This window comes from Pteronotus mesoamericanus, unplaced genomic scaffold (genome assembly GCF_021234165.1).
Source record: "Pteronotus mesoamericanus isolate MK-2021 breed Mesoamerican mustached bat unplaced genomic scaffold, CSHL_Meso_final scaffold_507, whole genome shotgun sequence".
Classification (NCBI taxonomy): Eukaryota; Metazoa; Chordata; class Mammalia; order Chiroptera; family Mormoopidae; genus Pteronotus; species Pteronotus mesoamericanus.
This window is the reverse complement of record NW_026555319.1, coordinates 16,511,459-16,539,055: the sequence shown is the minus strand read 5'-3', so window position 1 is coordinate 16,539,055 and position 27,597 is coordinate 16,511,459. Positions and strand designations below refer to the sequence as shown.

Below are 27,597 nucleotides of genomic sequence, written 5' to 3'. Positions count from 1 at the left end.
TTAAGTCAACAACAATCAATATAAGTGGTGCTGTCCCCATTTTACAAATGAAGAGAGGTTAAGTGGCTTGATCATAGTTTGGAGGTAAAGCCAGGGGTGACTGCCTGCAGAGCCTGTGCCCCTTCACCACAATGGAGATGGAAGTTTGGTAACTCCCAAAGTATTCTGTGAGTGGATGGCTCTAATCGTTAAAAACTTCTTCCCTTTATAAATCTAAACTGCCTTGCGTGGTCCTGGAATCACATAACAGTTTGCAAAGACAGAGAGGCGGAAACTACTTGTCACATGCTTAGGCCTATCCACACTCATCAGGCAGTGGACTGTGGTTTCAGCAGCAGGCTCTGTAGCAGGGTTACTCAATGGGAATCCATTTTCCACTGCTTAGCAGCTGAGTGATCTTGATCTTGAGTGATCTTAGCAGCTGTGGATTCCTTCACTTTCCTGAGCCTTAGTTTCCTTACCTGTAAAGTCTAGTATCTACATGACCCCTACCCTGAGCTGCAGGCCTGAAGGTACAACGGCTTTCCTAGACACCTTTACCTGTACCTTCCATGACCCCTCAAGTTCAGTGTGAGCAAAACTGGATCCCTCCTGCTCAGGACCAGCTACATGATTTACAAGAGACAATGAGAAATTAAAATGCAGAGTGCCTTGGTAAAAAATTGTTAAGAATTTCAAGACAGCAACGGAGCATTGGATCAACGCCCAACCATGGGCAACTGCCTAGGTCACATGCCTGTGACACTGGCCTTGCTCCTGTAATCCTTTGGTGAAATTGCCACTACTCCTCTCTCAGATCCATTCCTCTGCAGGCATAATGGACTTCTGTCATTCTCCGAATCCCCCAAACATTTGCCTCTGGCTTGCATGGTCTGTTTCTCTGTCCTCTTTGCCAGCCCCACTACTCTATGAAACACTGTCTTCTGCTGTGAACACCACAAGCCCCTGGTTATTCTCAAAGATTCTCAAAGTCTTTGCCAGCTCACCTTCTTCCACCCATTTTTCATGTTATTTTTCACTGTTTGTGGAGTCCTTGGGTTTTAATTTTATTTTAGCTTTAAAGTAGATAATAAAATTCACATTATTCAAAGCAAGCATTGGCCAATGATGTATCTACCTCTAAAAGGTAAGTTCTATAACGATGACCTTGGGCCAGGTCACATTCACAAAGGGCCTCAAATTTAAATTTTTGAAGAAAATGTCAAATGGAGTTTGGAGGCCTAACTTTAGAAACCACATCACTTTAGTGTGAATATCTGTATAAGTCTTGTAATTATCCTTTGAGGAACACAATACAAAATTCATGTGTACATATTAAAAGCTCAAACGTATTAAATGTACATTTAAAATACATTATGAGTTCTATAACTCTGCCTGGCCTTTCGCCATTTTTCAACCTACCGCTAAGGCTCAGAAAATATAATTTGCCTCTCAGGTCTCTCTACCTCTCTAGGACAAAAGTCCGCTTTTGCTTTATTTTATCTCCACAACAGCAGCGAACTTACAGAAAAGCCCAGGGCCCGCGACTAACCGCACGCAACCTCATTTAGTGCCTCTAGCGGCAGCTTTTCAGAGTCGAGTGCCAAGTTCCGACGCCGTCTCGCAACTGTTACCGTAACAACAGAACGCGCTCACGCACCTCGAAGCGTGACTCCCCTCTGCATCCCAGAAGTCCCTGCGCTACCTTTAAGCCTTCCGCCTCCGTCATTCCCAACATGCAACGGGGCTCGGATGCCATGCTTTCGTCATCAGGACAATTATAGAAATGCCTGAATATCTTTCTTCGTTTAAACTTTAAAACTGTCTGTAATAGACTCAGGTGAGAAAGAGTTCAAAAGAGCAGTATTACTGATTTTTTCCTTCTTAAATCTTGAGGAGGAAAGCCCCATCTATTTCTAGACTTTCTCAGGCACCTTGTTGGGCAGTCTGCGGAGACCGGTGGCGTTGGGGCCTTGGGGCCTTACGAAGGGCACGTGCGAGAGGAAGTGGCGCTGTCAGTCTGCGCGGCACTTATAGCCCTTTCAGCGTGGAGCCATGGGAGGCCTGGAGAAGAAAAAGGTGAGTCGGGGAGGTCCCGGGGCGGGTTGGCGAGGGGGCCTGGGGAGGTGGGAAACAGGGGCGCGACGGAACCTGGGGACTGCGCCTTTCCCCGGCCCTGGCCCCTCGTGGGTACAGAAACGATTGGGATCAACGCTACGGGAGACAGCTGTGAGAAGGTGTCCGAGGATGGTCGAGGAAGGCAGTACCTGTCCGGTGAAATCCGGGAAAGGACCCGGGAGTAGGGCTGTAAGAGAGTTGATAACCCAGTATAGCTTTACCCCAAAAGGAGGCCTAGCCGAAGGGCAGTTGTTCACTGAGTGTTTACTGAGACAGAAACACTACGTAAAGTTCTCCATAACGTCGAAGTCATCATCTCAGAAATTTGTCATCTTTTCTTTGGAACCAGGCCCTGCCCTGGACACTGGGGATGGAGACGTAAACAACCAAATGTGGTACCCGGTTTCCCCGAGCTCATTTTCTAGTGGGGAAGATGAACACTTAAAATAACCAGATAAAATGAGCAAAGATTGTTAAATGTGCTGTGAAGGAAGCAAACGAGGGAAAAGAGTGGAGAATACAAAATGATACTTATTTCAGTTAATATTTCCTTAAAAGTTCTCTCTGAGTCAAAACATTTAAGTTGAAATCTAGAGACGAGAAGACCTCAGATGGGCTCTGGGGCACAGGAGTACTTATTGAACAAACCTGGCAGGGAAACTTACCTACGAAGGCCCTTAGGTGGGAAAGGCTTGCTGTTGGCAAGGAATTGAAAAGACATCATGATTGCTGGGGTATAATAAACCAAGGGAAGAATGGCCTCTGCTGAGGCTGGGGTTGGATAGGGACCGGATCTTGGAAGGCCTCTCAGCCACGGGTGGGAGCTCAGGTTTTATTCCAAGTGCCGTAGGAGTCCGCCAAACGGGGAGTGACGTGATAGACTTTTCAGGGAGTTCTTGTTGCTCTGTGGAGAATCAGGTTGGTGTCATGAAAAGATTGGGGAAGGGATGAGGGTCGTTGCCTCAGTTGTTTCCTTTAGCTTGGAAGTTTTTTTTGCCAATTTGTGTTTGATCCAGCACACTGTTGAGCACCCGGTAAGTACTAGCGTTTGGAACTGCAAAGATATAGAATGGAAAACCTTCCTTTGTGGCCCAGATGCAGATATGTAAAAAAAATCATGACAGTTTTTAAAGCTGGGTTTCACAGCCATTTTGAGCCAGATAAGGCTTTGTCATGAGAAGGACTGTCCAGTGCACTATGGGATGTTTAGCAACACCCCTGACCTTTTAACTCACTAGATTGCCAGTAGCACCCAACAACCCAAAATGTTTCCTCCCCCTTCCCCCCATACGCACTGGAGTAAAGTCACCCCAGTTGAGAACTGGGCAATGGAAAACACTTTTAATGAAGACAGCTTTCTGAGACAATCTGAAACTCATCTTTGTATCCCAGGACTTGGCACGGGCCTAATAGACAATAAATGTCTGAAGGAAAGAATTAATGAAGGGTGTGTTTGTGACTGTATTATTCATAAACATACCCCTCAGGAGGCTACAGGTTTATTTCTTTAGAGGTGCGCCTGACCATCGAGGCCCCTGGTATCTGATCCCAGACGGAGATCATGTTTAGAAAGGATATACTTGTTTAGCATTGCACTGTGCTTGGTACAGTGCATTGCTGCTCTATCAGGGAGACAGATGTGAGTGTGAGGCAGCATCTTGGCATCATAGACATCCATATGGTTGCTCAAGACAATATGCTTCTCAGGAGTAGGTAGAGCCTAGGTCTTCTGTTTTGATTGCCATCATAGCATCTAGCTTAATGCTTGGAACAAAGTAAAGGTCCTGTTATTGTCTGTTGAATGAATGAATGGGGAACGGAGAGGTTTTGTCACTTAGAGCATGTATTCTCCCCAAGGGAACAAAAATTTGTTGGTGGGGGGGCCTGGTCTTAGATACTACAATGGTTTGTGGCCCTCTAAAGGACCACATTACATAAATAGATTACAGTATGTCTGTGATATTAACATTTCATGGGGCTGTAAGAGGGAGCAATTAAGGGAGAAAAGGTCTAAAAAGGCTCCTGCTGGTCGGGAGTAATTATGATGAAAAAGAGTTGAGAACACTGTCTTAGTGGGTTAGGCATTCAGGTTCTGGACTCAGACCTAGGTTTGACTCCCAGCCCTTAAAAGTTATGTGACCTGGGCAGGTTATTTTACTGAGATATCTCCTCCTATGTGAAATGGGAGTTTTAATGGCACCCACTTCACAGTGTTGTGGGGATTAAATGAAATAATGTGTGGAAGTTGCTAATTATAATGGCCAGTACTACTGAGTTGTAATGTGGCTAATTATAATGGCCAAAGCTACTCCTAAGTGCTTGGCACGGCACCTGATCCTCACAGTCCCCAGCACTGTGCAGATGTTTGTGTCTTTAATGTTGATTACTGCCAGGACAATGCAAGAGAACCCTTTCAGGTGGGTGGGCTCCCACCCTACAGCGTTTCTTGTCCCAGAAACCTCTCAGCCGTTTATCCAGAGTGATACTTGCATCAGGCTCGAGACATGCCCAGAGATTGATGTCAGTCAGTTCAGTCATTGCTAACGGATAATTGTTTTTTCTCCCCAAGTATGAACGAGGCTCTGCCACCAACTATATCACCCGAAACAAAGCCCGGAAGAAGTTGCAACTGAGCCTGCCTGACTTCAGGTGAGGTTGGAAAGGAGTGGGACAGGGAGGCCTCGGGTGTGCTTGGGGAGTGACTTACACAAAGAAAACTCAAATGCATCTGTCTCCTCGGCAGTGCCACAAACTCCATCTGGAATTCTGATATTCCTCCTCTCTCTGGCCTGGCCGTGCTTTAGTAAGCCGTTCTTCCTTTGCCAGGGGTGGTCTGTGGGGAAGCTGGAGGAGACCCAGACCTGGGTTACACCACCCTGGGTCATCAGAATGAGCCCACTGGTACAACACACTGCTGCTGTCTGCCTGGGACTTTGGCACCCGTCCCCTCCCTTCTGACAGAAGGGGGCCCTGACCCTACAGCTTGGGGTTTTTAGCTCCCTGTAGAGTCAAACCCAGACTCCTGCACGGCAGGGAGGCCCTGCCGCACTTTTAGTGCTTCAGGTGTGCCCCGCACTTTCCACCCTTATAGCCTGTCTTTTTCAGGATGCTTCTCCTACTTTTATATGGCTGAAATGGTGGTTTCTCAGCTAGGCCTTTCTTGACTTACCTGCTAAAAAGTGTACCTGACATCTGGCCCCTCTCAACCTCCTGATTGTTTCCTCTCTGGTGCTTGTGACAGTCTGCAGTATGTGATTTTGGGGGAACGTGTGATTGTCGGACTCCTCACTAGGAGTGAGTTCTCCAAGGGCAGGCCCCATGTTCCCTTTTCAGTGCTGGTTTCCGAGCCCAGTGTGGCCAGTGCTCAGCACAGTTACTGACAGAAGGAATGGCCTTTGTCTTCCAGGCGGCTGTGCATCCTGAAGGGCATTTATCCCCATGAACCCAAACACAAGAAGAAGGTTAACAAGGGCTCCACGGCAGCCCGGACTTTTTACCTTATCAAAGACATCAAATTCCTCCTCCATGAACCCATCGTCAACAAGTTCCGGGAATACAAGGTGAGGCCGGGTCTAGGGTCTGTTTGGATGGGCCCATCGCAGCTCTGTGACCCACTAACTGTTACCTCAGGCAGATTGTTTAGTGTCTGTGAGCAAACCTGCATAAAGGGTGACGTAATCTGCCTGAAGGCAGCGTCACGAGGATTGACTGAGATCACTTGTGGATATCATTTGCACAGCATCTGGCAAATGATTAATGCTTTACCTGTTGGACTTTTCCCCTGGTTCTTTTTAAATGAGTAAATTTATTGCTTCTGAGACAAAGGTGGTGCTGATTCAGGGGCTCTCGGGTATGTTCTCTGCCCCCAAACACTGCTGCCATTCAGATTCTCTCTGGAATTCCTTGAAGGAGACCAAGCTGTTCATTTCACAGATATAAACCATTAAATGCTCAAATTCCACAGGTAAGGGAAAAACCTGTGTATACAAATACAAATAATTGAAAGTAGACTGTTGTGACTAAAGCCTTTGCAGAAGAACAGGGCTTGGCTCAGGGCCTGGCTGAGGCCCTTGGTGGGCGGGGCGGGGTGCCACCTAGTGGCCATGGCTGGCTGCTGGCCTTCTTGCCCAGCCAGGTCTACTGAGGTGGGTGGCTGGCCCTGTGTTGCTGCTGGTTTTAAAAACTACCGTCATCATAACTAACGATGCATTTCTCAGGACATATCCCCACCGTTATACAATTCTATGCTGTATGGAACAGCCTATTATTGCTCCTAGGCTACAGATCTGTACAGCAGGTTACTGTAAAAAAAAACATGATATTAAATCAAGCCCAAGAGAAAATGAGGCAATATGCTGATACAGTAAACTCGAGATGTATGAGGCATCTGCCAGCATAACATGGCATACTTTTTTACAGCATGTTTTATTTTATAGGTAGAAAAAGTACACTAAAATAACAATAAAATATATAGTAAACACATAAACCAGTAACACAGTCGTTTATTATCATTATCAGGTAATATATACTTTACATAATGTGCTGTACTTCTATACGACTGGCAGTACAGTAGATTTGTTTATACCAACATCACCACAGACACGTGTAATGCATTGTGCTGTGGTGTTGTAATGGTTGTGACATCAGTAGGTGATAGGATTTGTCAGCTCCATCATAATTTATGGGACCACTGTTGTATATTCAGTCTGTCAGCTGAAATGTCATTGTGTGGAATCAAACCGGCAGCCTTTTGCCTTGCGGAACGGTGCTCGACCAACTGAGCCAAACCTTTGTGGGCTGGGGGAGGGGATGGTTTTGACCTTCCTTAGAGCTGGCTTTTTTGCAAATCCTGGGCTGAGGGAGCAGATGGCGCACTCAGACAGCTTCTGGAGGCCTTGAGAATCTTCCTACCCCACCTGCCCCTCTTCCACAGAAGAGGGGCCTCCAAGAGCCTTGGGCCTCGGCATTGGCTCTCTTTTCCTCCCTTCTAGGTGTTTGTCCGCAAGCTCCGGAAGGCCTATGGGAAGAGTGAGTGGAACACTGTGGAGCGTCTGAAGGACAACAAGCCCTCCTACAAGCTTGACCACATTGTCAAGGAGCGGTGAGTTGGGGGCTCAGTCTTAGCACTGGGGATACAGGGGGTAGCCAGACCAAAACCCTGCCCAGGCTGCTGGCATCCTGTTGGAGGAAGCAGACCAAAAACCAAACTGCCAAGTTTCTATAATGATTGCAAGTCACAGCGAGTGCCATGAAGGATGCCAACTGTGTGCAGAGAACCAGGGGACACATGTTAGTCACAGGGTTGTCAGAGGAGGTCTCTCTGAGGAGAGAAGTGTGAGCCAGCCAGGGGAAGCACAGGCCAAGCAGAGGCAACAGTGAGAGCAAAGGCCCTGGGGTGACAGAGAGAGCCAGAGTCCTGGGGAGTGCACCCCAGGTGCACGGTCATGCCTGGAGGGTATGGCTGGACCCCTGACCCTAACTATTCCTCGCCCAGCCTTCTTAGCAGTCCCACTCATTCATTGTCTGAATCAGTGGTTCTTAACCAGGGATGGCGACTCTCAGCCAGGGTGAAGAATGACTTGGATGGGAGGGTCTGCTCGTTTTTAATGGGTAGAGGCCAGGGATACTGCTAAACACTACAGTGCATAGGACAGTCCCCACAACACATAACAGCCTGGCCCAAAATATTAATAGTGATAAGATTCAGAAACCCTGAGCTAAATGCATGTCCATCCTCTCTTGGGGGCTGATGGCCTGGGAACACTTAGCTTCAGGCTAGATGGACTTGGCTTCACTGAGCCAGCCCAGCCATGGGCTAGTGCGGGAACAGCCTTGGCCTAGGAGCTTGACAGCTGGTGTTCTCACCCCAGCCCCACAGCTGGGTGGCCTGAGAACAGTTCCTGCTCTGAGCAGGTCCTCTCCCGTAAAAGAAAGATGACCATAGCTCCTGTCCTGTAACATAGCTGTTATGTGGAACAAATGAAAAAACGTACAAGAAAAAAGCAAGTGTCTGGATTCATGCACACACCAGGTGCCATTGTGGTTGTGGTGGTCCCATTCCATGTCGCCCCTCTTCCCCCATCTCCTTAGCCGTTGGGTAAGAAAGAAAAGCAGGTGGCTCAGAAACGGTGCTGTTTCTACAAAGGGCCTCGGTTGGTGGGTTTGTCTGGGAGGTGGGGAGAGAGGAAACTCCGAGGCACCAGAGAAGGCCAACCAAGGCTCCGGCCTCTGCACCAGGAAACCGGGTGCCTCTCCTCCTCTTGTCTTGTTTGAAGTCTCTGCAGCCTTTCTTCCTCCTTGGCCTGGGTTTGAAACCTGGCAGGCTCCTCCTGACTCATTGTCGATGAGTGATGCCATCTAGGGCTGGAAGGGCCTTGGCCATCCCTGGTCCTGTGGTTTTCGGAGAGTCCCTTTTTGAAGCAATAGGACCCTTCTGCGAAAGGAAGCTTCCGGAAAGGCAGTGTGGGTGCCAGAGGCTTTGATAGCTGCTCTGGCTGAGAGAGGGAGACATGAAGCTTTGTCTGTCCACCCATCCCCAGAGAACACCAGCTGTCCCCAGATGTTTCCAGGAAGCTGCAAGAGCCCAGTTTTAAACCAATAGTCTGACCCAATATTGTCATTTTCCAAATGAAACCACTGGGATTGAGTGAAACACAGTGAACCACCCTGGGTCACAGCGGGAACAGGAATTTGGGTGCCCGTACTCGTACTCGGTGTCCTCTCTGTGACCCAAACCTCCATCCCTCCGTGGCGCAGTAGTGGATCCTGCCAAAGAGGCTTGTTCGCGTCGGCTTCCTGATTTTCCACAGGATTTCTGGAAGTACTTCATTGCCCTGGCTCTTCCTGGCCAGGACCCAGTTCCAGCGTTCTTACTGTCTGGTTCTAATGGCGATCTAGGTGATGAGAGACCAGACAGCCCACTCTGGTGACCTGTGGCTGTAAGTGTGGCTGAGGACAGGCATGCCCCCACTCTCCACGCTGGCCCACTCGGGCAGCGTCACATTTTTCTGCTTTCTGAGATAGATTTCCAGACAGATTTCCATTGACCTGAAGTTTCCACCTTGAAAAAGAGAGCCATTGACTCCCTCTGCCCCCTTTGACCACACGTATGGAAGTGGTTTGAGGCCGAGTCCTTGGTTTGCAATGGGTGTCTTAGGGACCCTGTCAGGATTCCTCTGATTCTCAGAGCTAATTGGATGTGTTCTGGTTCCATGGTTCCTCCCAAGGCTATGGGGAAGCTGGTACTGCCTGGCTTTATGGTCAGGAGGTGGCAGTGGCAAGGCCTGGCTTGGGGAATGGGGCCTCCAGGGTGGCCCATGGCTGAACATGTAAGCACTGCCCTTCCGGCCACACAGGTACCCCACGTTCATAGATGCTCTTCGGGACCTGGATGACGCCCTCTCCATGTGCTTTCTCTTCTCCACTTTCCCCCGGACCGGCAAGTGTCACGTGCAGACCATTCAGCTGTGCCGCAGGCTCACTGTGGAGTTCATGCACTATGTCATCGCCGCTCGGGCGCTGCGCAAGGTGAGCTCGGGGTGACCTGGCAGGGCCCCACCTGCTCACTCCCTCACTCTCCCCTTGTTTTCACCATGCTTTCCTCCCCTACCTCCAGGTCTTCCTGTCCATCAAAGGCATTTACTACCAGGCCGAGGTGTTGGGGCAGCCCATTGTGTGGATCACGCCCTATGCCTTCTCCCATGACGTGAGTGTGCCCATGGGGAGGGGCTTGTGCTAGGCTGTTCTTCCTCTGGCTCCTAGACAGAGAGGGGCATGAGCAAAGAGGGGGTTTTGCTGTCCTGCAAAGTCCAGCATGTGCCGGGTTTCTAAGTGTTGGCTGGAGGTGTGGGGCCAGGTGGGGAATGTGCTACATGGCATCGTAATAAGAACTTGAGCCAGCCTGGCTCCAGCATCCCCCAGTTGGTGGATCTTGAGCATATTCCTTCACCTCTCTGTGCCTCAGTTTATGATGTACTTCCACTTTCTAAGCATTGTTGTGAGGATTTCGAAGAGCCCTTTGGGGAGCTGAATGGATAGTGAGTGGCTGCTGGGGTCTGGACCGTGGCCAAGCCCAGCCCTACTCTCTGACCCCCTAGGATCCTCATCCTGCTCTGTTGCCGGCAGTTGCCAGATCTTGGCCAGGCTGCTTTGCTTAAACTCCTCAGCTTCCTGCTCTCCTGTCCCCAACATCGGGCTGGGGACATGGGGGAAGGTGAACACAAGGGAAACATTTAGTGTGTGGCACTACTTCTTATTTATTTATCTTTTATTTTTTTTTTTTTAAGATTTCTTTTTTACTTATTTTTAGAGAGAGAGGAAGGGAGAGAGAGGAAAAGAAACATCAATGTGTGGTTGCTTCTCGTGCGCCCCCACGCTGGGGACCTGGCTGCATCCCAGGCATGTGCCCTGACTGGGAATGGAACCAGCAACCCTTTGGTTCGCAGGCCGGCACTCAATCCACTGAGCAACACCAGCCGGGGCTGTTTATTTTCTTAGAGACGGAGAATTTTTGCCAGGTGTCCATGAAGAGAGATGCTGGTTTTGGCTCCTTATGGGGACATCGTTAGTCTCTAGCCCCCCACAGGGTCTCAGCCAGGCTCAGTACCTGGCTTGTCATTTTGGGGGCAGTTTCCTGCTTGTGCATTGGCACCTTCAGTGGGGAGCAGACGCAGCAGCCTGAGTGGACACTGGCTTTGCTGCCAGGTTATTGAGTGCTCCAGGGCAAAGCCAGGGTCTGGGCTCCTGTCCTTTACTCTGGGCCAGTCAGGGTTCAAGGACCAGAACTACTCTTGAGTACAGAATAGCGATGATGTTTGGTGCAGGCTGCAGTCTGTTTGTGGGTTGCAGGCGGGCTTGGCCCTCAGCAGTCCCTGTTCCCACTCCTTGGGACAGGCTTGTGTGCCAGAACTCGTGGGTCTTCCCTCTTTCCTGTTCTGTCCCTCCTCTCCCCCTCCTTCCTTCCTGCCTTCTCCGCCCTCCCTTTCCTCCTTCCTCTCTGGCCCTCCTGCTCCTTCCTCCTCTCTGATGTCCCACCCCCGTGCTGCTCAGACTGGGCTTTGTGTGTCTTTTGGTGGTGAATAGGGCCCTGTGGAGTCCGGCCTCCACACAGCTGGCCTGGGGGAAGGGAGCTGCTGTCTGTTCCTTCCTGGCCAGCTCACTGCCACTGCTTCCTCTCTGCAGGAGGATGGAGGATCGGCACTGGGTTGTAGGTGAGGCCCTGATGTGCCCCCTCCCTTGTAGTAGCAGAGTTGGACTCCTCAAAGTAGGACCCAGGCAGGTGGGGGGAAACCCCACTTAACCCTGTGCTGTAGGAAATGGAGTAGGTGCCAGATGCTCGCCAGGCCCACCAGGGGTCCTGCAGGTGCTTTTGGAAGGACAGAGGTGTGATGTGGGCACAGGTGCCCCCAAAGCCAGGTCGCTGCCTGCTGGCAGGATGGAGAGTCACAGGCACGCCCTGCACAAAAGGGATGTTGTGATCGTTACTGATTTTGACACTGCTTGGCACATCCTCCTGTCCCGGTCCCGGGATCAGCAGGGCTGGGCTAGCCTCCCTGGTTGTGGGGGACAGTGCTGCTCCAGTCGAGGTGCTTTGATTTGACTCTCAGATTCTTGCCCTGTTTTGCTTTGTCATCTCCTCAAGGGCCAAGGTGAGCCCTTCTCTGTCCCCTGCTTGCTGGGTGGGCCGCTCACAAGGGCGGCTCTCTGCCTTTGCCTGAGGCGAACAGCCTTTCTGCCCACCATTTCTGCAGAGCTCCCTGGGGCTGAGTCAGGCAGCAGCCCTAACCTGTCCTGTGTCCTCGGGTCATGCCTCCATTTCTGGTTGGGTCTGAGGCCGGGTCACTCAGTTCTGAGGATCTGTCCCAAAGCTCTTGCCAGAGCTTAGGCCAGCAATGGTTCTAGGCTCTGGGAATATTGTCCCCCAGGCACTTGTGGGCTAGTCCCAGAGAAGACATTAAACGAAGATTGTGGGGTGGGTGACAGAGAGGGCAATAGCTCTGACCAGACTGGTTAGGGAGGGCAGCCACCGCAAGGACAAAAGTCTGAGCGAGGAGTGGGAACTGTGGGTGGGGGGAGGTGCCTGCCAGCCCTGGGAACAGCATGACAAAGGCTTCCCTTTGCTCCCTTCTAGCTCCCCCTACATGGTTTGGGGATCTGGCACCAGCCTCCAGGACACTCCTAACCCTTGGGACTGTACCCAGCATGCTCCTGGGTGGGGACACGCCATACAACTCTTTTCTGTGGGGCAGAATCTCAAGGCAGGGCTGCCCTGGAGGATTTTTTCACCTTGCATGGGCTGTCATTGTCATCTTTGTACCTCCCCTGCTGATGAGCCTCCTGTGCCCCCCAGCACCCAACAGACGTGGACTACAGGGTCATGGCCACCTTCACCGAGTTCTACACCACCCTGCTGGGCTTCGTCAACTTCCGCCTCTACCAGTCGCTCAACCTGCACTACCCACCCAAGGTGAGGCCCAGCACAGTGCCTCCTTCTCCCTGTGCTGGGGCTGCAGCTCTTCTCTCCCCACAGGGAGGCAAGGGCTGTGGGCAGCCTCTTCCTCTGACCTTCCCCTGCCTCCTAGCTCCAGGGTCAGGCCCACACAGAGGTGACGGCCCGTGAGGACAGCTATGCGTTGGACTCTGAGAGTTCTATGGAGGTGAGCAAGGCTTCCAGGGCATGGGCCCTGCATCCTCCAGAAGGGTGGTCCTTGGCCCGGGGTTGGTCATGGCAACATATGTGGTTTTGGGGCTTCCCTCAGAACCCAAACCCACTGATGTCCTAGAACTGTCACTGCTATCTCTGCCCCACCTTGGCCACCCCCTCCTTTCAGCGCCACCCCCCCCCCCCCCCGTGCCCACCTGTAAGCAGCAGCTCTGCAGTCCTGCTTCTTTTCCATAGAAACTGGCGGCCCTCAGCGCCAGCCTGGCCCGTGCGGTGGCACCTGCAGAGGAGGAGCCTGAGGTGGACGAGTTTCCTGCTGATGGGGTGAGGACTGGGCTGCCTTCCACAAGGAGCAGGCAGGGCGGGATGCTGGGAACGAGGGGTCTAGGAGGAAGCTAGGGTGCGGGGCGGTTCATCTCTAACCCCAGCCCTGCATCGGGGCTGAGACAGGCTGACAGCTCAAGGCCTGGGCCCTTTCTCTGTAGGAGATGGCAGCCCAGGAGGAGGACCACAGGAAGGAGCTGGAGGCGCAGGAGAAACATAAGAAGCTCTTCGAGGGCTTGAAGTTCTTCCTGAATCGCGAGGTGCCCCGTGAGGCCCTGGCTTTCATCATCAGGTAGGGAGGTCCACAGCACTGGCCCTGCCACGCTCCGGGCTGGGTCGTGCTCTGCACAGGGCAGCTGTGGACGCCCACCGTACCTTCGGGGTGGTGTCAGTATCCACTCCTTAGGGTGTTGTGAGGATTCAGCAAAATGGTGCTTGGAAAGTACCCAGCGTACCCCGAGCACACGGGAAGTGTTCATCAGAGGGCAGCTGGCCTCACTTTCTCACCGGCTGAGGGCAGCATGGGGCATCCCGGGGTGAGGAGGGGACGCTCGTGTCCTAGGAGGGTGAGCTTGGGGGCCAGTAGGTCCCGGAGTAGGCACCTCATGCCTGAGGACTTCCGTGGGCTCCCCTTGTGCTTGTAGGAGTTTTGGGGGAGATGTGTCCTGGGACAAGTCTCTGTGCATCGGGGCCACCTATGATGTCACAGACTCCTGCATTACCCACCAGATTGTTGACCGGCCTGGGCAGCAGACGCCTGTCATCGGCAGGTAGGCCTCCAGGGCCCTCATCTCCCTCTGCCTTTTTGGGGTTCTGAGTGCAGAGGTCTGTCCCAAGGCCTCTGCAGGTGCAGTGCGGCCTCGGGTGGCCCCCGTGACCCCCCCTCTGCCACCACTCTGTGCCAGGTACTATGTGCAGCCGCAGTGGGTGTTCGACTCTGTGAATGCCCGGCTCCTCCTCCCGGTGGCAGACTACTTCCCTGGGGTACAACTGCCCCCACACCTCTCGCCCTTCGTGTCAGAGAAAGAAGGAGATTACGTCCCCCCTGAGAAGCTGAAGCTGCTGGCCCTGCAGCGGGGAGAGTGCCCAGGTGAGTGGGAGGGGCAGGGCAGGGTGGGCAGGCTCCTCCGTGTTGGTCTTTGGCCCCTGGGCCCCAGCTGGCTGTTTCCCTTCTTGACTGCATATCACCCCAAAGTCCAGAGAGCAGGGCAGCAGAGGCACAAAGCCCTTTAAACTCACCTTTGGGCTAAGGTTTAGGAGAAGAGAACGTCTGTGTCCTCCAGTCAGATGTTCTTGGTGTTCAGAGTAACTGAGCAGAAGAATGGTTTACACAGGAGGCCGGCATCACTCGGAAGTAGGGAGGGCTCCTGGAGCGTCCTCTCAAGGCAGCTGGGACGTGAGGAGACGCGCCAGAGTGGTGCATGGTTGGGACAGCCCTGCGCTGCCTTTGGAGTGTCTGCAGGGATGAAGAGGGTGGGGCCTGGCACCAGTTTGTGCCTGGCCAAGGAAAGAGCGGGTTCCCAGGGCATTCAGAAGCCATTGGCTATTTATAGGAAATTTGAATGAATCTGAAGAGGAAGAGGAAGACAATGACAGTGACGGTGATGAAGAGGGAGGAAATGAAGAGGAAGAAGATTTGGAGGCTGGTTCAGAAAAGGAGGAAGAGGCCCAACTGACAGCTCTGGAGCAGCAGAGGATGGAGGGGAAGGTACTGGGGGGCTCACTGGGCGTGACTGGGAAGCAGCGCACTGGCCATCTTGGTGCCAGCCCTGGCCCAGAAGGGCAGGAACCGAGGGACTGGCAGGGCAGGGTGTGGGGACCTGCATCTGTGAACACCCAACCCTGTGTTCCCAGAAGCCCAGGGTGAGGGCAGGCACCGTGAAGCTGGAGGACAAGCAGCGGCTGGCCCAAGAGGAGGAGAACGAGGCCAAGCGCCTCGCCATCATGATGATGAAGAAGCGGGAGAAGTATCTCTACAACAAGATCATGTTTGGCAAGAGGCGCAAAATCCGTGAGGTGAGTTCCTGCCATCTACCAGGTGGGGCCACAGGTGACCTTTGAGGCCAGCTGGCTCTTCTCTGGGCACACTGTGGGCTCTCACTTCGCCTCTTTCTTGAGGTTGCCTGCCTAGCCTCTGAGGCCCTCGCCCACGCCTGCCTGGCATCTTGGTGTCGGGTTCTCTAAACCAGGCTCTCTTGGGGCTTCAGTCTCCTTGCACCTGGCTATTCATGAATCTGCTGGGGTCTGGGGACAGGTCTTTCCCAGGAGACCTGGCCTGCTCTTTATGAAGGACCATTTAACAGAAGTACCTAAAGCAGGGAGGCCTGTGGGAGTCTTTGGTTAAGCTTCTGTTTTGTTTTTTGTCTACAAAGCCACATACGCTCATTGTGAAAAATAAAACTTCTGTGTACATCTTGAACTCTGTTATGGATGGCGTGCAAGTGGCTTGCAGTCCTGCCCTTGGGTGATTTATAGTAAAAACCCCTCAGGTTTCTTTTGTGCATGTAATAACAGACAGTATTTTTGGACCATCAAGCTACATACAGGGTGAGGCAAAAGTAGGTTTACAGTTGGGAGTACACAAACCAGAGTTTATTCTTATATTATTACTTACTATTTTCCATATGAACAACTGTAAACCTACTTTAGCCATACCCTTATAAATTGTTTTGCAGTATTTTCTATTTAACCATAGCACCTATTCCCTGCTGATAGGATTATATTTTCCATTTTTAGTCATTTTTAGAAAACACCCTTGAGCTGTCCTGCTTGCCTCCCGAAGTCTATATAGGGTTAATTCTTAGGAACGTAATTGCCAGGTTGAAAGGCCTACCTGTTTTGTAATAGATATTGCCAGATGGTGCTGAGGGGGAGACTGTTCAGCTTGATCCCCTCTCCAGCAGCTCCCAGGGAGGCTCAAATGGTACCCAGCTTTCCCAAGGGGAGAGGGTAAATGGGGCAGTCGCCTCCAGCTCTGGGAGCTGGGGGTTCTCCTCTCTTGCTGTGGGCCCATAGAATGATAGTTTTAAAGACAAAAGTGAGGGCTTGTTTCCTCACCTGAAGTTGTTCATATACATTTGTTTTTCCCTATGGTAATTGCCTGTTAACTTTTCTGGAAGGTCTGCTTTTAAGGTACGGCCTCGAGTAGAAGAAGGTGGGAGTCTCCTTCCCTGTTCACTTCCCCCCATCAGAGCTTGATTTCCCCTCTTTTTCCTCATAGGCCAACAAACTGGCAGAGAAGCGGAAAGCCCACGATGAGGCCATGAGGTCTGAGAAGAAGGCCAAGAAGGCAAGGCCAGTGTGAGTGGCAGCAGCCTCTTGATGGACCAGGCCAGCTCTGGGCAGTCGGACTTGGCACAGGCAAGCGAGAGGACCAGGCTGTGCGGCAGGCCGGAGTCCCAGAGTCTCTTCTGTTTTTGTTCCTCTCCTGCCCCTCTCATGCTCTTTGGCCGGGCCCATGGGCAGCCCAGCCTCCCTTGGGTGGAGCTCTGGCAAAGAGGTGTCTGTGCCCAGCCCAGCTATAGCTCCTAGAAGTCAGCAACATGGGGAGCAGGTACTTCCTCACCAGCTGCTCCCATTCACCTTGGCTTTCCCAGTTCCTCGCACACATGGGTTAGACCCATGGTTCTCCCAGCGTTGTGATGGGGGGAGGGTGGGGAAGCATTTGTTATTAAACGGCTGGAGTTTTGCAGCCAATTGAATTCTGTGTTCATGAGCCTTCTTGAGGTTAGAGAAGGGTCACCTAGTGCCCCGTGCTCCAGGCTGGACAAGTGTGGGTATTTACAGAGAAGCGCCTGGTCACTGATCAGAGTTCTCTGGATGTCCAAGGATGCCAGAAAGTAGGTGCAGAGGTTCTGGGCTTGGACTCAAGAGACCAGTCTGCCCTTAGTTCACAGCCCAGCCCCTGTACTTTCCAGACTCTGTGAACCAGCTTCCTCACATGTAAATTAGTAGAAATTCTGGAGCCTGCTTCCCAGGATGTGTGGAGATCCTCCATGATAGTTACGCAAACTCAGTGGTGTCAGGTGTCTAATAAAGTGTTCAGTAAACCAGTTGTGGTTGTCATTACTGCTGCTGCTTGAGTCAGCCCAGAAGGTAAGAGCCAGTGCTCGAAGCATCTTTGGGGACTCAATTGAGGGAAGAACTGAGTCCCTGGGCTGAACTGCCGAGTAACCCCCAGTATGGATGTTGCAGCAGCCTGACCTGCTACCCTTGCTAGGCGGCCCTTACAGCTTCCCACCCAACCTCGACAGTGCCTCGTGGAAGAGCCAGGGCCAGAATTGGGCTCAGAGTGCCCCTCCCAGGTCAGGCTGGGGGTTTCTGAATAGCCTCCCCCAGGGTGCCCCAGGGGGTGGGCTGTCAGGAGCAGGCCCAAGACAGGGAAGTGTGGGTTTGGAACTGGCTCCACCTTCCCCACATGGAGGCACCTGAGGGAGGGCCTTGGTGTGCTCAGGCTCTGTAGACGTTTTCTGGGCAGCCGCTGCAGGCCCGACCTGTGGAGAGGGGAGGCAAGACGTTGGGCAGGCTCCGGCTGAGGGAGCAGACGGCCCAGGACCCCCGTCTCTGCTGAGTCTTGCTGTGGGCGGGGAGAGGGCCATACTCCATTCCGTCATGCTCATGGTGGCAGGGCGCTGCCTCCAGGGGCCGGGTCAGGACCTCTGGAGCCAAAGCCTGCTGCCCTGGGGGATGACGGGCCTGCCTGGGTGCACGTGCGTCCCGTGGCCGCGGCAGGAGTGCCGGGGCATGGCTGAAGAGCAGGCCCATCAGATACAGAAAAATCTGGCAGCTGTGCTGGTGTGGAATTTTCCCCATTCCAGAGTCGCCCAGCAATGGTGGGGGCAGTGGGACTATGACATGGCCCATGCCCCATCGGGCATCCAGCTACTTTGGCACTGCCTGCAGCTGGAGCGGAGCATTACATGGGGCTACAGGCAGGCATTAGTCCCCATCCTTTGGGCAAAGGAGGGAAGCCCAGGGCTGGAAAAGGGTGGGTCCTGGATGGAGGGCACCTGCACTGTGCTCAGCCCTGATGGGCGCCCTGCAGAGCGAGGGTCAGCTGAGACCTCTGGGCGGCTGACCAGTTGGAGATGGGTCCCTTGCCTGAGCTACCCTCGGAAATTCTGGCACCATCCCCGACCCCACTCATCTGTATTTCAGAAGTCAAAAGGTAATGTCCCCACCTTGCACTGACTGGAGCAGGGACCAAACCTTCCATTGAATCATCAGGGCTCCAGAATCCCCAATAAAAGTTAAGCAACTAGTCTAGCCACGTCCTTCTTCCCAGAGCAGGGCTGGCCTCACCACCACCACGCCACCCCGTTTCCCAGGCATCCTCGAATCCCCTCAGAGGCTGGGAGCTCAGCCGAGCCTCAGGGTCCGGTGGCGGGACAATGGCCCCGTTGGCGCGTCTGAGACAAATGCGCCTTGTTGGGCCGCCGGCGGGGGCGCGATGCTGTCCCGGAGGCGCTGAATGCGGCTTCTGTGCACCCCGGGCGCGCGTGGAGGGGTCGGGAGGGGACCGGGGTCCGGGGTGCCCATTGGCCGCTGTGCCGGGGGCTGGGCGAGGCTGACGGCCGCACCTGGCCGGAGCGGGCGCAGCGGCGTCGGGGGCGGGGCGGGAGCATGGCCCAGGCCCCGCGGAGCAGGAGGCTCCGGCGGGTACGCCCCGCCGCCTAGCAAGCGCCCGGGCGGCGCGGCCCGGGCCGAACCATCACGTCAAGCCCGAGGAGAACGGGGACAAGGTATGTCCTGGGGGCCCAGCACCCATTGCTAGCTGGCACCCTGTCTCAGTCTGCTCCCTTGGATCCCAACCCACATCATCCCAGCCTCCAAACTGGGATTGTGCACCCGACCAAACTCTCAGACCTCAGTGATATGGAAGTGCTACACTATAGCTCCAGCGGTGGGGTGCCCTACCTGCTGACAGCAAGTGGGTAGGCAGGCTGGGGCCAAGGATGGCGCAGGTTGGTTCTCACCCTGCCCTTGGTTTCTTCCACCTGGGTCCCCATTTCCAGGGTTTTCCCAGTCACTGGACGAGATGGGTGGGGCTGGAGCTGGGCTGGAGCTGGAAGTCCATTAATGATTAATCTTGGACTCAGCTGCCTGTGCTGAGGAGGAGGAGGAGGAGGAGGGGCAGAAATCTCCCCTCTTCCCACCAGCCCTCCCCCAGAAGGAGGTTTGTCAGAACAGGGTTGGGTGGCCCGGGTAAGGGATCGATCCCCTCTGCTTGGGGAAGGCCCTGTCCTGTCGCACAGAAGGGCCAAAGCCACCAACAAGAGGCTTGTGGGAGTGGGACAAACCCTGGTATCCAGGAGGAGTCCCCAAGAAAATCCCAAAGTTCCCTGTTTTCTGGACCAGTGCCCAGGAAGCGGGGGACCAGCACTTGGCAACAGCACAGAGTCAGACTGGTCCCTTCCCAGTGCCTAGAACAGGAGAGGTGATGGGCACACATCTGGCTGCAGTAACCCACACCAGCGGGGAGGAGGGAGGTGACAGGCCGGACACCTGATCGCCTGGGTTGCTGAGGTGACAGGTGCCATGGAAATCTTCAGAAGGACAGTCCAGTTGGGAGAATCCAATCTCTTCCTTTACCAGGGGTGACCTGAGGCCCAGAGAGGGTAAGACTGCGGGCAAGCCTAAGCCAGAGCAGCCCCTATGCTGTGGCACTATACCTTGCCCTGCAAAGGAGACATTGCTACTTTCCCCATTATCCAGAGGGGAAGCTGAGGCTCAGGGAGATTCAGGGACTTTCCCAAGGTCACATAGTTCAAAGGTGGCGGTAAGTCACAGGAGTCTTGCCCCAGCCTGTATCTCAGGAACCCGGCCCTGCTCAACACTTCTGCATCCCTCGGGGACCCTAGCCTCTTGGATCTGCCTGGGTTGCCCCAAATTCCTGGTCCAGGATCCCACCCCCTTGCCTCCCTAGCTCCCAGCTCTGCCTGACACTCACAGGGTGAGCAGGCTGCTACGCTGGGAGCAGAGACAACAGAGCCCTGTTCCCAGCTGCCACCTGGGGCAGCTTTATGCTTCTCTCCCAGGCAGATGCCTGCCTGAAGGAAGCTCCCTGTGGACGAAGAAGCCTGCCTGCGTCCCGCGCTCCCCCTTGTCCAATGGGCATGGGTCTGGTGTTTGAGAGCTTGGGCCTGATGCCCTCGGGTCACCCAGCGAGGGAGGAGTGTGTCCCCTTGGTCCCTCCCTCTCTCTGGAGTTTAAGGGACTGAGTGTGCCACCCCGGTGAGAGGCGATTAACTAGGAGAGTGATGCACAGACGGTGGGATCCGGCTCGGCATGGCAGCAGGCTCTTGAAGGGCTTCTTGCTTTCCTTTGACTAGGTGAGGAATATGGACAAGCCCTTTTAGGAGCCCTATCCTACTTCAGACAGGAAGGACTGGACAGAGCAGAGGTGCCCATGGGGATCAGTGGGCAGGGGGCCAGTGGAATCGCCAGGTGAGAAGTGATGGTGGGGAGGCAGTGGGGTCCCAGAGGATACCTTCTTTTCCTCCTACTAGTTCCAGGGCAAAGATGAGGTATGGTTGGGCACCCCCACACCCGGCCCCAGGAGTGTCCTGATTTACCGTGTGACCTTAGGTGAGTCTCTCCCTATCTGTGCCTCAGTTTCCTCAGATATAAAACCTAGGGGTTAGGGAGCTTGGGTCTGGAGCCTGGGAATATGGGTGCCCTCGATGGGGAGGGTGGCCTTCAGGAGTCTGCACTGGCAGGCCCTGCTTCTCCTGCCAGGGGAGTCTAGGAGGGTCAGGATAATACTCCGAGGTGTGTGCAAAGGGCTGTGCATGCCTCGTCCCATTTGATCCTCACAGCATGCTCCTGAGAGGGTTGCAGGAGCCCCATTTTTTAGGAAACAGGCTCAGAGGGGGGAAGTCACTTGTTTGAGATGGCCCAGCTGGGGAGTGGTGGAGCCAGGATGCACAGCGCGAGCATCTCAGCCCCTGCAGGAGCAGAGGGGCAGGTGGCTGGGTTCAGGGCATTGTGCATAGCAAGTCTCGGTGCCTTTTAAAAATCTTCATATGTTTTCTTGTTTTTATGCAAACAAGTCCATGACATTCCTTTAAAAAAACATTTCAGTGATGCTAGGAGTACAGAGAAGGACATTACCACCTCCCCCATACTCACCTCCAGGACTCTCAGTGATTTTGGAGCCAGTAAAGAAGTGATTAACCTCTTAGTTAACCTGTATTTTGCCACTGTACAATTAGAGCTGCTCTGGGGGACAAATGTGCCATCAGGAGAGATGGTGAATTTGCCCAGACAAGGCAGTGGAGAGGGAAGAGCTGTGAGTTTGCTTCGAGTTATGACTGACATTTAGCCCCTCCATCTGTTCCTGAGCCTCGGTTTTCTCACCTGCCCTGTGGGCTAGCAGGTGACACTGGGAGGGTCTATAGAGGCCACAGATGTGGTTGCCATTTGAAATGGTAAAGATAGGTGACCCTGCAAGACCAAAAATAGCTTTCTGAATCACCAAAGAACATTGGCCTCTTCTTAGTCAGGCTTGGGACCCAGCTGGCAGCCTTTCCCCAGCCAAGGGGGCAGGAGGAGCAAGATGCCGAGGTTAATAGTTTGGATGTGGTCCTGGGAGCCAGCAAGTTGGGGTCCAGCTGAAGTGCCCCTCGGGGTGATCCTGTGCTCTTTACTCCAGCAACGCATTCCAGAGGGGCTCAGAGTGAAGAAGCTGTTGGGTCCTTGCAAGTCTCTGCCCCAAGTGCTCCTGGACAGAGGGTCAGCCTCTCCCACCTGAACCTTCACGTGCGCAGCCCACACTTCCCAGCTCCTTCTCCGTCCCAGGCCCTGCTGCCTCTTCCCCGCTTTAGGACACTGAGGTTCAGAGAGGGCAGCGTGCCTGCCGTGGTGACACAGCAAGGTGGGGCATGGTTCAAACTAGCCACTTCTCCCTCCTCCTATAGCCAGACTGTAGTTTTTCAAAATGGAACTATCCTAATTTTTTGTTTTACCTTTTCCCCCAAGTAATACAGGTTCTTTGTAAAACAAAATTATGTGTGTGTGTATGTGTGTACACATATATGTGTATATATTTTTTCACTTTATTATATATTGTGGACATTATTTTAATGAGTACATAATAGACTATGGGGTGAATGTCACTTTTTATTTTTAATTATTGTCTATTGTTGGACACTTAGGTTGTTTCTAAATTTCCTCTTTTCTAAATAATACCGTAATGAACATCTTTATGTCCCCTCTAGATCTTGTGCAAGATTACCTTCTTGGAACAAATTCCCATAGGTGGTGTTGCTGGGCCTGAGGATGGGCTCTTTCAGAACTTAGAACTTTAATCGTTGCTGTCAAATATGCATTCTGAGCACTGTAGGGAGAGTCTTATTGCCCTGCTCTTAAAGTCTCCTCCAGTGTCCCCATGAGATTCTCCCAGTCACAGAATACAGCCCTAGGATGCTTATCCCAGAACTTTCTCCGCCAGAGCCCTGTTCCTATGTGCACACTGAGCAAACAGTGCAGAATAATTCATGGGGAACAGCGTTCCACAGAATGTACTGCAGCCAATGCCTTTGGAGGCCCTTTATCTTTATCTCCTAGGGGCAGATCTTCCCCTTCCTGCTCCTATAAGTGCAAGTTCTTCCCCTTCCTCAGCCATTTCCTGGTGACTCCAGATGCTCCTCTAACTCAGTTCCCACCTCTGCCCATGGTCCCCAATCTCTGTCCCCTGAGATCTTCCTCTTGAGCTCCAGGCAAGGGATCCTACTGCTCTTTGCACAGTCTACAAACATCTCACACATTGTTAAGACTCAGTGTGTCCTAAATTAAAACTGATACTGCCCACTCAAGCCCACACTAAACCTGCTCCTTTCTTAGTCTCTCCCACTCAGGGACTAGCTCCACCCCCAGCCAGGGACCCCAACAGGGATTCTTCCCTCCAATTCTCCACATCTTCTCACCCACCCAATGCTGCCCATGCTATTTTTCTGGTCCATTCCCGGCCTTATTGTTGGTTCAGGTCGTTTCAAGACTAGACAGCCAAAACAGCCATTGTCAAGGCCTGCCTGCCTGCTTCTTCCATTCCTTCTCCATCCCGATATTTAATTTTCTGTCTAGCAGCCTGATGGGAATCTCATCTTCTCATTCCTCTGCTGAAGACCCTCCCAGGGCCCCATTTTGCCCACAGGACCCAGGCCAGATTCCTTACCAGGCTTCCCAAGGCCCTGCATGTCCTCCTTGCCCCTGCTCCCTTTCTGACTGTGCCTCTAGTCTTCCCTGCCTGTCCCACCACCTCTGACATGCACTTATACTGGACTGTCCAGCCAGAATAAGCATTCATTAGGTTCTCAATTGCCCTGGGCCATTGCACATGCTTTGTTTCCTGCCTGGCTCATTCTAGGATGACAGGTGCATAGTTAGTGCCAGCTGCTGTAACAGACAAGCCCCAAGTTTGAAAAGCTTAACACAATCTCAGTTTAGTTGTCATTTTCATAAAATCCAATCAGGTGTTCGGTGAGCAGAGATGCGGAGTTCCAGGCTCCTCCCATCTCATAGCCCCTCCCACCTCCAGATCCTTGGACACCATCCCTATTCATCCAATGGAGGGAAAAGACCGCAGAAGTTCTGCCCACTTAACTCATCAGCTGTCGTTATGTTCACATTCTATTGGCCAGAATTCAGTCACATAGGACACTGAACTGCAAGGGAGGATGGGAAATGTACTTTAGCTGTGCTCCCAGGGAGGAAAGGGAACTGACTGCCTCTGGAAATGGGAAAACATACAGCAGCTTCTGCCACTGGAGGCTCCTACCCCAGGAAGCCTCCTTGAGCGTGTCCCTCCCACCTTCCAGACTGAATCGAGTGTTTTGTCTGTGCTCCCATGAACCCTGCCAATGTGTCCTCAGTCACAGCACCCACAGATATCTGCTCCTCTCTCCCTGAGCCCCCAGCTCTGTGCACCTGGCATCGCCAGCGCAGGGCATACTGCCGGTGCTCGGAAAATACCTCTGGGACAGATCGATTTAAAACTCACTGTGGTCACAAAACAATGTCCATAATCTATTGATATGTGAAAAAAAAAGCAAGTTAAAAACAAAATTAACTCCCCAAAACAGCACCATCCCATCACCTATATGCATATAGAGACAGAAAAACAATGTCTGGGGATGGAGCTTTTTCATTGTGTTCTTTACATTTTTCTGTAATTGTCCAAAACAATTTTTTTTTCAGTGAGCATGGACCATTTTTATGATTAAGAACTGGCTAGAGATGATGTCACGCTGGGAAGAGACTTCTCTGGCAGGGTTGGGGGTGCAGGTGCTGCCATAACTGCTCCCTACTCTGCAAAGCTTTGCTTCACGGGGCTCTTCTTAACTCTGCCCAGGAGCTTGAGCTCCACTCTCACCTGGATGAGTTGTTCATCCTGTGTGACACTGGGCTTGTCACTTCCCCCCTGAGGCTCAGCTCCCTTCTCTATAAAGTTGGGGTGATAACAGGTACTTCTCGAGAGGATTATGGGGGCGCATGATGCATGGGAAGGCCTGAGCACGGGTCTGGAGTCTGGTCCACAGTCCATGTTCATCGACCACCATCCTGGCTGTTTGATGCCAGCTCTGCCCAGGCTCATCCCATACACCTGCCTTCAAGCTCACTAAGCCCAGAAAAGAGAAAACAACTCGGCCCGCGCCTGGTCCCAATCCAGCACTCAGACCAGCACTCTGGGCCTTCTCTGTGGTCCTGTAAGCTCTGGTATTTCATGGGTGCTTGGGGGCGGGGCGGGGGGGTGTGCTACTCCCAGGCTGGGTGGGGCTTTGGGGGAAAGAGTGATCATAGCAAAGCGTCAGGTGCCTGCTGTTCCCTGGGAGGGGATGGCAGCTGCTCAACCTATTAAAGTGCTCAGTGTGGGATGATTATTATTAATTGATGCTGACACTTGGGTACCTAGAGCCCTGCGCCTGGGCCGTGGTGGGGGCTGTGGGCATCGTTGCTGAAGGAGAGACACAGGGGGATTTTCTGAGCACCTTTTGTCTGTGGACAAAGCTGAGAGAGAACAGGCCTAAACCCAGCTAAGAGTGGGGTGTGAGAGGTTCCAGCGCCTGGGCTGAGCCCGAGGTACCCTTGTGTCTAGGGCCAGGCCCCCTGAAACTGCCTCTTCCTGCTGAGACCTTGGGAAGGATCATTAGTATCTCTCATTTGCCCAAATCCCTCCAGGCTAGTCCAGGGTGACCTGTGCCACCATCCCTCACACAGGGGTGGAGGCAGGACGAGCAGGGTTCTGTACTGGTACCTCTTTGACGAAGGACTTGGAGCTCAGAGAGGTGAGATGTTGTTATCAGACCCAGGCTCCCAGCCCTGGTCAGGTGCTTGCCTCAAGGAGGCCTTCGGGTCTGATTTGTTCAGGGTCTGGGCGCCCCAGAGTTCAGACAAACCTTTCTCTGGTGGTGTCTCAGCATCTCGGAGCTCTGGAGTTTGGCAAGTCCGCGTTTGGACTCTGGCTGGCTGTCTGCCCCCTGCTAACTGTGTGACCTTGGACAGGGGAGCTCCCCTCTCTGAGCCTTGGTTTCTTCACCTGGGCAGTGGGGTAACAGTGGTGCCCGATGCACAGGGCAGTGTTAAACGAGATGTGGTTCACGGAGCAATTAGCCTCCCCACCCCAGTTGCCTCCTTGTCCCTCCTGAGGCCTTCGAGCCTGTCCCGGGCTCTCTGCGGGGCTCTGCGGCTGCTTGTGTCCTTGGGCCAAGGACACCAGGGACCTTGCTCAGCCCTTGGATGAAGGAGCTGCCCAGCTGCTGAGGTCCAGAGAAGGTCAGGGGCCACCCAGGGGGCAGAGGGTATACCTGCAGGGTACAGAGACACGCCACCTGCGATCCCCAGGGAGGAAACTCATGAATATTCACACCCCTGGAGTGGGAGGGAGCCAGCCAGCACACTACTGGGTGTCATTGGAGCGTTCCTGTTTCCCAGTGACCGCAGAGGCAGCCTGGGAGTCAGACGTGGATCAGGCAGGGAGAGGAAAGGGGTAGCCAGTCGAGACCCGAGGTAAGTGCGTCTTCCTCTGCTCCTGCACAAAGGTCCCTGGGGAAGCAGAACACCTTGGGGCCGAGAGCTGCCCAGCGGTGATGCTCTCCGACAGGAGGCTTGCAGCCCTGGCTTCATTTGCCTGTGTGCATGCCATGGGGGATGAGTCCGATTTCTCCTTCGTTCCCTGGAGGGTGCTGGTCCAGTCGCACGGGAGGATTGCTGGGCCTGGCCTGGAGCCAGCTGTGGGCGCGGATGGAGGGCTGGAGTAGCCCAGAAGGGCAGGAATAGACGGGACGAGCTAGGGAAGGGGGACCGTCTGCCCTGGGACTGTTACCACTGTAGGCAGAGAAAGAAGGAGACCCAGGTTCTAGTCCTGCCTCTGCTGCTTCCGTGCTGCATGACCTTGAGGGTGGCCCTGCGCTCTTTGAGCCTCAGCGTCCCGGCTGCACTGCCTTCCAGACTGGAGGCTGTGAGGCTCAGGCCACGCTGAGATTGTCCTCAGCATCTTGGCTTTAGACCTGGGGCTGTCAGTTGCCTGTAACCCTCCATTGTGGGCAGGTAGGCACCTGCGTGGACGGGCCGTGACCGGGACCTGGGAGGGTGGTGATGATGATGATAATAACAATGGCGGCCCAGGCCCCGGGAAGGTCTGCTCTGTGCCACCCTGCGCTCGCCACTTTTCTTGTGGGGTGAAGAGGATTTGCACACCTCCCTGTGATGAAGGGAGAGTTATCATCATTTGGGAGGAGAAATTATGGCCGAAAGAGGAGCACAGACTTGCCTAAGGCAGAAGCAAAGGAACAGCAGAGCAGGCATTCAAACCCAGGACCCTGGCGCCAAAGTGCTGGCACCATGTGACTTTCACATATGTGACTGACACAGGTGGCTCTCACACATATGTTGTCATCCCTGGCCACATTCTGCCCTGAGGGCCATGAGGGTTCATTTATCAAACATTCTCCAGGTGCCAGGCTCAGAGAGCTCGGGCTGAATCACTGTCAGGCTTACCTGCAGCTGGGCCCTGGTCCACAGTGATAGTAATAATTAATATGTATTGATCTTTGCCTGTGTTCATGCATTCTCTCATTGCAATCCCATAGCCTCGTAACTATTTCCCCAGCAGTGAGGCTCCTGGCTGCCAGCCAGCCCACGTCTGGGCCTCAGTCTACCCAGGGCTCTGCCGCTGGTCACTAAGGGCACGGTCTGCCCTGATCTTGCTGCTGCGTGTCCATTGTACACAGAAGACTGAGGTTGGAGAGGGTGAGCCATGTGCCCGAGTTCACAGAGGCCAGGCAGGAAGGGAACCTTGGGTGTCTCATGCTGCTGAGACAGGAGGGACCAGCCACCAGGGCCCTCTCTGCTTCCCTACCCTTCATCCTGGCTGCCCTGGCCCAGCCCACAGAGGCCGGACCCTGCTGCGCTGCTAGGACAGAGGTCCACAGCCACACCTCAGGCTTCCGTGAAGGAATTTCAGGCTGCACGCACCCTTCTTCCCGAGGGGCCTGGGGCTGGGCCTGGGACACATCAGG

General features: G+C 53.5%; 1 protein-coding gene across 2 annotated transcripts; it reads left to right on the top strand.

The window, feature by feature from the left end:
• Positions 1 to 1,927: 1,927 nt before the first annotated feature.
• Positions 1,928 to 17,133, top strand: PES1 (pescadillo ribosomal biogenesis factor 1). Of its 2 annotated transcripts, none has more exons than XM_054594457.1 (15): positions 1,928 to 2,058; positions 4,667 to 4,746; positions 5,504 to 5,657; positions 7,089 to 7,198; positions 9,453 to 9,624; positions 9,713 to 9,802; positions 12,446 to 12,562; positions 12,678 to 12,752; positions 12,995 to 13,081; positions 13,243 to 13,373; positions 13,726 to 13,851; positions 13,987 to 14,171; positions 14,635 to 14,789; positions 14,939 to 15,097; positions 16,302 to 17,133. In XM_054594457.1, exons 1-15 carry the CDS (start codon positions 2,035 to 2,037, stop codon positions 16,383 to 16,385), a joined length of 1,749 nt encoding a protein of 582 aa, XP_054450432.1. In that variant the 5' UTR covers positions 1,928 to 2,034; the 3' UTR covers positions 16,386 to 17,133. The 2 variants fall into 2 exon arrangements, with proteins under 2 accessions (XP_054450432.1, XP_054450431.1); XM_054594456.1 differs by having other exon boundaries at positions 1,929 to 2,058; positions 14,936 to 15,097.
• Positions 17,134 to 27,597: the final 10,464 nt, after the last annotated feature.